The sequence below is a fragment of the Meles meles genome, chromosome 8 (genome assembly GCF_922984935.1).
Source record: "Meles meles chromosome 8, mMelMel3.1 paternal haplotype, whole genome shotgun sequence".
NCBI classification, from domain to species: Eukaryota; Metazoa; Chordata; class Mammalia; order Carnivora; family Mustelidae; genus Meles; species Meles meles.
Window position 1 is genome coordinate 99,081,072 of NC_060073.1, and position 12,475 is coordinate 99,093,546.

The window sequence follows — 12,475 nt, forward strand, 5'->3', positions numbered from 1 at the left end:
ATTCACACAGGATTCACCACGCTCCCAGTGAGGGTCATGAAACTCAGGCTTCCTCCTTGGTAGCTGCGAGCCATTCCAGCGTTCTCTAACCCCACAAAAATAAATCATTAACACTGTTTAGATAGGACCAAATTACAATGCAAAATCACACTCCTATTCAGGTGAGACTTATGTTCAGAAACTGAACTTCGAGGAAGAAGACTTGAAAGCTGCTTATTAAGTCTATGAAAGATTTAATCCCATCATCATTTACTATTAACTTGATATCAGACAAGTCAAATCACCTATCTCAGATAAACAAACTAAAAAAAATAGAACAAGAAAAAACTTGTACAACACCAAACAAATAAGAACCAATACAACTTATCCTGGAAGTAAAAGGTTGGTCTGACATCTGAAAATCAATTAATGTAATACATCTTATTAAATAGGAAAAAAAGACAAAAAACACACAATAATCCTAATAGATTAAAAAAAATTCACAAAACTAAACACCTTTTCATGATAAAAAGTACTCAATGAACTAGTAATAGAGGGTAAAGGGCATTCAGGAGCCCTTTATTAAAAACCTTTATTGGGGGCGGTGGTTTAGTCGGTTAAGTGTCTGCCTTCTGCTCAGGTCATGATCCCAGGGTCCTGGGATCGAGCCTCACATCAGCTTCCCTGCTCAGGGGGGAGCCTGCTTCTCCCCCTGCCTGCTGCTTCCCTGGCTTGTGCACTCTTCTCCCTCTCTCTGACAAATAAATAAATAAAATCTTTAAAACAATTTTTAAAAAAAAAGCCTTTATTGGAGCTCCTGGGTAGCTCAATGGGGAAAGCATCTGACTCTTGATTTCAGCTCAGGTCATGATCTCAGGATTGTGAGATTAAGTTCCATGTTAGGCTCTGTGCTGGGTATAGACCCTCCTTAAGATCCTCTCTCTCTCTCTACCTCCCTCCCTGTGACCCTCACCCCTCACCTCTCTACCTCCCCTCCACAGCTCATGCACTTTAAATCTCTCTTTAAAAAAATAATTTATTAAAACCCACAGCTGGGGCGCCTGGGTGGCTCAGTGGATTAAGCCGCTGCCTTCGGCTCAGGTCATGATCAAGCCCCGCATCGGGCTCTCTGCTCCGCAGGGAGCCTGCTTCCTCCTCTCTCTCTGCCTGCCTCTCTGCCTACTTGTGATCTTTGTCTGTCAAATAAATAAAAAAACAAAAAACAAAAAAAAACAAACCCACAGCTAACATCATACATAATGATGAAAGACTAAATGCTTTTCCCCTAAGATCAGAAACAAGACAAGAGTGTCACTCATCATTCCTATTCAATACAGTACTGGATGTTCTACCCAGGGCAATTAGACAAGAAAAAGGCATTCAGGAGAGAAAAAACTATCTCTATTTGTAAATGAGAAGATCTTACATGTAAAAAATCCCAAGAAATCCTCTAAAAAACTATTAAAATAAAAAAGAGTTCAGAAAGGTTATAGAATACAAGATCCATATACAAAAATCAATTACATTTCTATATACTTGCAATGAACTATTTTAAGATAAAATTAACAAAATAATTCTATTTGAAACAGCACCAAAAAGAATAAAATACTTTGGAATAACTTTAACAAAATGAGTACAAATTTTATGCTCTGAAAATACAGAACATTGAAAGAAATTAAAGAAGATTTGAATGTAAAGATATCCTATGTTCATGAATCACAAGGCAATAGCTCTCAAATTGATCTACAGATTCAATGCAATCCCTATGAAAAATCTCAGCTAGCTTTTTTGCAGGGGAAAATCTTAAAATTCATATGAAAAATGAAAGGGTCTCACAATCTTGAAAAAGAAGAACAAAGTTGGAGGATTCATACTTCCCAACTTTATAACTTACTACAAAGCTATATTAAGATAGATTGGGGAGGCCTGGGTGGCTCAATCAGTTAAACGTCTACTTCAGGCTCAGGTCACGATCCCAGGTTCCTCGGATAGAGTCCCATCTCAGACTCCTAGCTCAGGGGAGTCTGCTTCTCCCCCTGCTTGTCACTACCCCTGTTTGTGCACGCTCTTTCATGCAATCTCTCTCTCTCTGACAAATGAATATATAAAATCTTAAAAAAAAAAGATAGATTGTACTAATATAATGATAAACAGAGATTAATAGAACAGAACTGAACATTCAGAAATAAACCCCTAGATCAACGGTCCACTAATTTTTGACAAGAGTGTCACATCAACTCAATAGGGCAAATAATAGTTTTTTTGAACAAATGGCGTTGGGACAACAGGATACCCTCATGCAAAAGAATGAAGTTGGGCCCCTGTCTAACACCATGCACAAACATTAACTCAAAATAATTCACAGACCTATATGTAAGAGCTAAAAATATAAAACTCTTAGAAGAACACATAGGAGTATATTAGGGTTAGGTAGTGGATTAGGTAATGATTAAAGAAACAACAACAAAAAAGTAGATGAACTGGAGTTCATTAAATGAAAAACTTTAGTGCTGCAAAGGAAATCATTAAAAAAGTGAAAAAACAATCTCCAGAATGGGAGAAAATCTTTGCAAATCATGTATCTGATAAGGGGCCTATTTGTAGAATATACTAAGACTTGTTAACTCAATAATCAAAAGATAAATAACCCAATTACAGAATGGGCAAAGGATCTGAAAAGATAGTTCTCCAAAGAAGATATACAAATGGCTGATAAGCACATGAAAAGATGCTCAACATTACTAGCTATGGGGGCGTGGAATGCAAATTGAAACCACAGTGAGATATCACTTAACACCCGGGGGTGGGGGGTGGTGGGGGGTGGGGGGGTGGCCATAATGGAAGAGACAGATAAGGACACAGGTTGGTAAATGTGAAGAACTCTGAACCCTTATACACCATAGGTGGGAATACGAAATGGTGCAGCCACTTTGGAAAACAGTTTTCTGTTCCTCAGAAGGTTCAACATATAGCTACCATATGACCTAGCATATTTACTCCTAGGTATATGCCCAAGAGAAATGAAAACATATGTCCACAAAAAAATTTGTCAATAAATGTTCATAGCAGCATTATTCATAATAGCCAATTAGTAGAAACAGCCCAAATGTTCATCAACTGACGAATGAGCAAATAAAATGTGGTATCCACAGGGTGAAATATTACTGGGCAACAAAAAGCAATGAAGTATTGATACATGCTACAACATGGAAAAATCTTAAAATATCATACTAAACAAAAGATTCCAGTCACAAAAAGGTATATATTGTATGATTCCTTTTATACAAAAAGTCCAGAAGAGACAAATCTATAGTGACAGAAAGTAAGCTGGTGATTGCCTAAAGCTGAGCAAGGAGGGAATGGGAAGTGCATGGTATGGAAGAGGAATGGAATTTTTCTTCTTAAAATTTTTAATTGTGGTTAAAAAAAAAGCCACATCAACTAAAATTTACCATTGTAATTGTTTATAAGTGTACAGTTTGGTAATATTAAGTAGATTCACATTATTATAAAACAGATCTCCAGAACTTTTTTATATTGCAAAACTGAAACTCTACCCTTTAAACAACTTCCCATTTCCTCCTCCCCGCAGACCCTGGCAATGACTATTCTACTTTCTGTGTCTGTGAATTTGACTACTCTAGGTTCTCATGTAAGTGGCATCATACTGTATTTGTCTTTTTGTGACTTGACTTCACGCAGCATAGTGATCTTAGCGCTCATCCATACTTTAGCATGTGATAGTATTTCTTTCCTTTTTAAGGCTGAATAATATTCCACTGTACATTTATATACATACCACGCTTTGTTTACACATTCATCTGTTGACAGACACTGGGTTGCTTCCACTTCTCGGCTATTGTGAATAATGTTGCCATGAACATGGTATACAAATATCTACTCGAGATCCTGCTTCCAATTATTTTAGATACATACCCAAAAGTGGAATTGCTGGATTATGGGGGCATCTCCTTAGAATGACAAAACTATTCTAAAGTTTGACAGTGGTGATAGTTGCACAATCCTAGAATAGACTAAAACCCACTAAACTGTACATTTCAAATGGGTTAATCATATGGTATATAAATTATATCTCAATAAAACTGTTAAAAAAATACAACTCCTAAAGGCTGAATGGTGGATATAATTACTTAAAGCTTTTGACTGAACTAGATTATTAATCTGGGTAACTAACCTGTCAATCTTGTCATACAGGTAATTTTTGGCTCTAATTTTCGATGACCTGGCTAGATGTTTTAGTAGGAGTTTTTTTGAGATGTAACCTAAGTGCTTCTCCACCACTGCTCCATTAGAGAAAAGTAAGAAAAAGAAATTCATAGTATCTTTAATTCAATACTAAACTTTTCCTATTTTGTGTCAGGAAATACTGTGAAGAAATAACACACTCATACTAACTACAGAAATTTTTATTTCATCTGTTTGTAGCTATGCCATTCACCAGATTCTTAAAAGACAGGGATAAATAAGGCAGGACTTGATTACTCACTTTGACTTCAGGTTTACTTTTTGAAAAGTCACTCACAATGATCTCACCTACAAGATGCTCAAAAGACAGAGGGTTTATTCACCTTATTTTTGTAATACAAAATTATAAAATTAAAAAGTCCTAAGTCCAATGTCACTGAATGGGAAAGAGGTAATAAGTTAAAAAACCAGGAGAGAAAAATCTTGAGAAAAAAAAAATGCATCAAATTCAGATTCTTCTCACCTCTAATTGTTATACACAACTAGTACCGCTATCGGCAATACAGATAGCCACTGATACTTAGAAACTCATTTCATCATCTTCTTTTCAGCTTTATCTAGACATTTTCAACCTTGTCAAGATTCAAAGATACACTTTAAGAAAGACAATAAATGAGATAATCTCAAAGATTTCTCATGATCTCTTCTGATCAGAGCAGAGCTAAGTAAAAAAAAAAAAAAAAAAACCTTACTGGTCTGAGTGATCATTTTTAAAATAATAGACTCTATACAGTTCACAGCAAAAACACCAGTTTGGAGGTCGACTTTCATTTCAGTCCCACGCAGAGGCTGAAACAATGTTTATGATCTAATTATAGAGATGGTTGTCACGTTGAGACAGTCCTTCTTTCCAGACTACAGATCTTATACATTTTAACAGCTTTTCTTAAATAATCTCTCAGGGTTGACTTTAAGTGAAGATTGAAATACTAACAACTGGATTCAGATTCTCATTACAGATTTTTCAAAGTCCGTCTGTGTGCAGAAGCCAAATTATGCATGGCGACTCGAACAGTTGAGGTCCCCTCAGGGATATCGCAGGAATTGATGACCGAATGTAGTGCCCGGGTATACGCTGCAAATAAAGGTTTGCACAGTGAGGAATGAAGTCAGATTCTAAACTACTCACTCTGCCAACCTCCTTCCCGTTACTACTGCTTCTCTACAAGTCTCATAGATATTAACTTTTTCTATGCATTGAATAAACACTTACTGAGAACTTAGTACATGTCAAGCACTCTGTGAGGACAGAAAAGATAATGACGAGAATGGATACAAAAATAATTAAATTGCGGGCGCCTGGGTGGCTCAGTGGGTTAAGCTGCTGCCTTCGGCTCAGGTCATGATCTCAGGGTCCTGGGATCGAGTCCCGCATCAGGCTCTCTGCTCAGCAGCGAACCTGCTTCCCTCTCTCTCTCTGCCTGCCTCTCTGTCTACTTGTGATCTCTGTCAAAAAAATAAAATCTTAAAAAAAAAATTCAATTGCAGTGCTAACACTTTCAAATCAGAGGTATATGTAAAATATTATCACCGAATGAAGTGCAGAATGAATGAATAAACACCTAGGAAAAGATGGAAAAGGTTTCCAGAAGTACTAACATGTAAGATGGTCTTGAATGATTAATAAGAGTAAAGGAAAGGAGGTCTTCTAGGCACAAAATATGTGGAGCAAAAGGCATAAAAAAGGTGACATGTACTGGAAACAGCAAGTTTGATAAGGCTGGAGTGTCGCCTGGGGCCAGAGAGAAAATATGTCAAATATGGCATGCATTTTGTACTGTAATGTTGAACCCTCAAGGTTTTAGAATAGAGGAATGGCATGATAAGATTTGTGTTTTTAAAATTTAACTTACAGAATTGATGAGAAACTCATATCACACGGATGGGGAAGTAGGAATACAAATAGTGGCGGTATTTTGGTGTGTGCATGAAGCCTACATAATCTCTACACTGTGTACATCAGTATGTTTAAGGATGGCCAGGAAACAGAAACATCAGTGACAATAAGAAGGACTGTTTTCTCTAGCTGCAATTCCTGAAGATAGTGTTTATACTGGTCCTCATTTTCCTCTGTGTCACCTGGCAGAACTGGGCAGTCTAATGTGGATAGAGATGGTAATAAATCTATGTTAAGTAACATTAAAATATTTGAATAACAGGGAATGCAACTGGACAGATGGCCATAAAACATCAGCCCTAATTTCTTCATTTATAGGAGAATCAGGAAGCTAGTCTCCCTACAGTGGAGTAGAAATATTTTCCCAGCACTAATGGAGACAAGAAGATAGCCGATCTCAAAAGGATTATAACTCACTATAATTATTTTTATTGTCCCAGAGTTGTTTTGTAAAGGCAGTATAACAGTCTCTGATATCAATTTCAATAAATGCTAACTTACTATGATCACTACATTTCTTGTTTGTTTGTTTTTTAATTGCCACCAGGCCGCAACCATTCCTTTAAGAAGCTTACCTCTATGGTTTTTATAGAAAATACAATTGTTGGCGCAGGTATCAGGATGAGCATCCCAAAAATCAGGACCACAGCAGCACAGTGGCGGTAGAGTAATATTATACAGCCGCATTTTCTCCTGGATCTGGGCTCGAAGAGCTTCTATATATCTATAAAGATACAGTACGGTCAGGCAAAGTGGACCACTAGGAAGAGAATGAGCATGAGTCCTTACCTGACGACCAGCTTTAACCATTAAAACTAGTTCACAAATAAGTCAATCGGAGAAAGACAACTATCATATGATCTCCCTGATATGAGGAAGTGGAGATGCAACATGGGGGGGTTGGGGGGGTAGGAAAAGAATAAATGAAACAAGATGGGCTCGGGAGGGAGACAAACCATAAATGACTCTTAATCTCACAAAACAGAGGGTTGCTGGGGGGAGGGGGTTAGGGAGAGGGTGGTGGGGTTATGGACATTGGGGAGGGTATGTGCTATTGTGAGTGCTGTGAAGTGTGTAAACCTGGCGATTCATAGACCTGTACCCCTGGGGATAAAAATACATTATAGGTTTATAAAAAAAATAAAATTAAAATAAAAAAACAAAAAAAAACTAGTTCATATCTCTGTGTCTCAACTCTTCCTCTTTGTACTGGGAAACAGCACTGGGGAAAATACAGTGCTATTCCTCTAGAGCCAGGACTTTATGCAGAACTTTTCAAAATACCTTTGGGATTCCTTTTCTCTCTGTTGTTGTTTTTCTCTGACTCCTTTTAGTTCCTCAAGTTTCAGCTGGGCTAATATGTCACTCATCTTCTCCCCTGAACACAGCTCTTCGTGAAAGTTCATTCTTAGTATCCTCTGCTCTTCGGCATAACGTTGCTGCTCTTTCTTTTTTTTAATTCTGAGAATAAAATCATAACACGGTTAGGAATTTCATAAAATCATTATTTAAATTAGCTTCTAGACCCAAATAATTCAAGGAATTCCCACAAACAAGAGAGTCAGGAAATCAGTTTAGCACCCTAGGGTGGCCTCAAAAATTCCTGCGGGCTGACTGAAGGTTATTCTACAGCTCATGTAAATATATAGCCTCTCAAATAACAATGACCACTGCTTACGTATAAAAAGGTTTCGCTGTAAGAATCCAAGTACAAAAGATTTCTTACCTTAGACAACCAAATAAATAGATAAATCAACCAACCAACCAACCAACCAGACAAAATACAAAAACAATGGGTTTTATGACTCTAAACATAAGGCGATGAGAGGCAGTGATTCTTGACAGACAGTAAACAAATGAACTGAGCCCTATTAAATGCCGAAACCTACTGCCTTGTAAGTTTCCAGGCAGCAGCATGAGGTAGGAGTACTGAGGTAGAGCCTGGTAGACTCCCTGAGTCAAGAAGATGGAGCTGAAGGTCCAGCGACCAAAGGCAACTGGAGTTCATAACAGGGAATACCAGAGAGTGGAGAGCTGTTCAAGAGTGAAAACTCGGAGATCTACTGTGTATCCCTCTGATACACACCAGAGTACTCTGTACCTATTTGAAGAAATAACCTGAGGCTAGGAACAGAATCATCAAAATGGGTAACAAGGAACAGTGACTAGGCTCATACAGAGCTGGGAATAGTGCCTGTTCCCACCAATCAAACTTGAAAAACTTGTTAACACACAGGGCATTGGGCAGAGTTTTCAGAATGATCTTACCTCCACAGTGGAAAATGATGGTTAGTCCTAAACTGAGCACTGTTCTAGACACAAGGTCATAAATTATTAAAGCAAATCCCCAAAGTAATTTAACTGTACCCCAAAAGCTGAGAAAAATTTATAAGAATACAAAGATACCTAGCAACCAACAAGGTAAAATTCACAATGTTTGACATCTAATGAAAGACTACCAAGGATGCAAAGAAGCAGGAAAACTTACTCATAATGAACAGAAAAACCAATCAAAACCAACCTAGAACTGAGTTATTAGAATTAGCACAGGAAAACATTAGAATAGTTATGCCTGCATTTTATATGTTCACAAAGTTAAGATATAAAAAAGACAAATCAAATGTCTCAAGATGAAAACTACAATTGCTGAAATGAAAAACACACTGGAGAACAAGCCTATATTTAATGAAATCACTAACTAATAACCTTTCAAAACAGAAAGCACCAGGCCCACACAGGTTCAACAAATAATCATGGAAGAAATTATACTAATTCTCTACAATCTTCCTTCAGAGGACAGAAACAGAAAGAGTATTTCTTAGCTCATTCTATGAGGCCAGCACTACCCTAATACCAAAACCAGACAAAGATATTATAGGGAAAGAAAATTAGAGGGTCCTGGGAGGTTCAGTCAGTTAAGCATCCGCCTTTGGCTCAGGTCATGATCTCAGAGTCCTGGGATCAAGCCCCGCATTGGGTTCCCAGCTTGGCAGGGAGTCTGCTTGTCCCTTTCTCTCTGCCCTCTTCCTGCTTGTATTCTCTCGGTCTCTCTCTCAAAATAACTGAAAAATAAATAAATAAACAAACTAGAGACCAATATTTCTCATGAGCACAGAGAAAGAAATCCTCAAAAATGTTAGCACATCAAAATCAACAATGTAGAAAAAGAATTATATGCCAAGACCAAGTGGGGTTTATCCCAGGAATGCAAGGCTAATTCAACATGGAAAAAAAAAAAAATCAATGTAATCTATCACATCAACAGGAGAAATAAGAAAAATCACATACCCTATAAATATACATAGAAAAAGCAGCTGAAAAAATCCAGCACCATTTATGATACTCTTGGTAAACTAGAAATAAAAGGAACTTTCTAAACTTGATAAAGGGTATCTACAAAAAACCTACAACTAACATCATACTCCCAGGCGAGAAACTAGACACTTGCCCACTAGGATCAGGAATAATGCAAGATTTTCTCCTCACCACTTCTTTTCAACATGATACTGACAGTCTTAGCCAATGCAATAAGACAAGAAAAGGAAATAAAAGATAAACAAATTGGGAAGGAAAATAAAGCTGTGTTTGTTTCCAGATGACATGACAGTCTATGTTCTTCCCAATCTGATCTATAGATTCAATGCAATCTCCCCCCACCCCAAATCCCAATAAGTTATTTTATAGACAGGGACAAAGTGATTCTAAAGTTTTTATGGTGAGGCAAAATTCCCAGAATAGCTAAGATAATACTGAGGGGAAAAAAACAAAGTTAGAAGATACATACTACTCAACTTTAAGGCTTATTACAAAGAATACATACATAGAATAGTATGGAACAGAAAGCCCAGAAATAGACCCATCTTAATAGAGTCACTGATCTTTGACAAAGAAGCAAAGGCAATGCAATGGCATGAAGACAGTCTCTTCGACAAATGGTACAGGAACAACTGAATATCCAAGTACAAAAAATGAATCTAGACAAAGACCTTACACTCCTCACAAAATTAACTCAAAAAGGGTCACAGAATTAACTATAAAATGCAAAACTAAAAAACTCCTAGAAGATAATTTAGGTGAAAATCGACATGATCTTGGGTATGGTGATGACATTTTAGATACATACCAAAGGCATGATCCATAAAAGAAACAATTGATAAGCTAGACTCCATAAAATCAGAAACTTTTGCTCTGCAAAAGGCACTGTGAGAAGACAAGCCATAGACTGGTAGAAAATATTTGCAAAAGATATCTCATAGAAGACTACTGACCAAATATACAAAGAACTCATAACTCAACAATAAGAAAACAAACCTGATTTTTAAATGAGCCAAAGACCTGAACAGACATCTCAGCAAAGAATATATAGAGTTGGTCTTGAACAACATGAACTTGAGCTGCATGGATCCACTTACATGTGGATTTTTTTTTTATAATACAGTACTGTAAATGTATTTTTTGTTTATGATTTCCTTAATAACATTTTTTTAGCTTATTTTATTGTAAGAATATAGCATATAATACATATACCATGTAAAACATGTGTTTATCAACTGTTTATGTTATTGTGAAGGCTTCTAGTCAACAACAGGCTATAAGTAGTTAAGTTTGGGGAGAGTCAAAAGTTACAGGTGGATTTCAACAGTGTGGAATATTACTGCCCCTAACTCCCACGTTGTTCAAAGGTCATATGTTTATGGGATCATTCCTTCGGGATGAGTGAGTGAGTGAATTATTGACTCACTGGCTGAATGGTGAGGTTACCCTCTAGTGAGTATTAATACGGAAGACAAATATCTTCATATCTTTTGCCTAGAGAAGTCTGTACATCTACCTCTTCCCCAGACTTCCTTGTCACCAACTTCCCAATAATGGTCAAGTCTCTGACCATCCAGCCAAACCACACCACAGCCCATGGATCAACATGAACTCTCACCTCTGGATAAGCATAAGAGTTTAGGTTGAGTGAACAGTAATATATCTTAGATCACAAAACAGAGTCATAATGGCCCTTCAATCAATTCCCAGACTTGAGCCAATTTACAGACCAAGAACCTCTTGGATGAAGTGGAATCCCTGTCCCTCTGAGGAAGGACCTTGCTATACTGCCAAAATTTTATATTGCTAATCTTTCTCTCAGTCTTCCCCAAAGGGACCATGATCTACTAGCCAGATGCCACAGTTCTGAGTCAGACAACTGTGATTATTGCTTTGGCTCAATTGTCCAATTATGGTAACCACACCCCTCTCGTCCTGCGACTCTGGAATCCCACTATCCCTACTACATCAGGGATCCCCATTTAGTGGTTTCAGTTCCTACAGAAAAGAGTGACCCCAAAACTCTTCAAGGATGTTGAATTTCTCACAGTGGTGATGAAAGGTGTGCCCTCTTGACCCTTCCAGAGTTGGTGAACAGGTCTTACATGGTAAGTCCACTCTAACATACCAGTATCCCTAAGTTTTTGGATACCTTTCTCTACAACATACCACCTACAACAAAGTAGTTCTGGCATTTAACTTCATTTTGTATAGGTGACCCTTGGGACCATGGTTTAGTCAACCAACTTCTAACCCCTCCCCATCTCAAACACTGAATCTGGAGTCACTGCTGAGTGGGCCCATACCAATAAATTCTGTCTGATCCAACTTTATATTCTACCCACCATGATCCTATACTTCTATGACCCAGTCTATACATACTCCCCAGTCATCTATTGCATTACAAATCACTCCTACAACTTAATGGCAGAAAACAGTAATAAAGACTTATCCCAGTATTTTTGTGGGTCAGGAATGCACACAAGTCAAAGTGGAGACAGTTTATCTCTGTTGTATGATGTCCAAAGCCTCAGCTGAGACTCAAATGCTGAGGAGCAAGAATCATCTGAAGGCTTAACTTCAGAGGTTTCCGGACAAGGCGCATTCATGTGCCTAGCTAATGCATGCTGGAAGTTGGTTCCTCCTGACATGATCTCCACAGTGTTGCTTGATCTCCTCACAGCAGAGTGTCTGGCTTCCCAGAGTGAGCAATTCAAGGGCCCAAGATGGAAGCTGCAATTTTTGTTAATAATCTCACCTGGGAAGCCACACACCATCAGTCTGCAATATCCTATTGGTCACATGGATCAGCCCTCTCATTGTGTGTGGGCACAATACAAAGGTGTGGATACCAAGAGATGCCGATTGTTAGGGGTTACCTTAGAGGCTGGGTGCCACACCTGGCATGACAGGTCAGGTAAAGCCAGATCAGAGCAGTGTGCTTCACTGTCTTGGCTATTCCAGTCATGGGGTCTACAGATGCTATTCTTGGTCTATCAGATTTTTCATCAGCCCAAA

General features: G+C 37.9%; 1 protein-coding gene across 12 annotated transcripts in view; it reads right to left on the bottom strand.

Moving 5' to 3' along the window:
• Window positions 1–4,423: 4,423 nt before the first annotated feature.
• The window catches only part of CCDC15 (coiled-coil domain containing 15), a 79,785-nt gene continuing 71,733 nt past the window's right edge, over window positions 4,424–12,475 (bottom strand). For all 12 annotated transcript variants that reach the window (XM_046014136.1, XM_046014132.1, XM_046014139.1 and 9 more), the window contains 3 exons: window positions 7,427–7,603; window positions 6,718–6,866; window positions 4,424–5,320 (listed from right to left, as the gene is read on the bottom strand). In XM_046014136.1, the coding sequence (XP_045870092.1) occupies window positions 5,199–5,320; window positions 6,718–6,866; window positions 7,427–7,603 (448 nt within the window). In that variant the 3' untranslated portion in view covers window positions 4,424–5,198. The remainder of the gene's footprint in view (window positions 5,321–6,717; window positions 6,867–7,426; window positions 7,604–12,475) is intronic.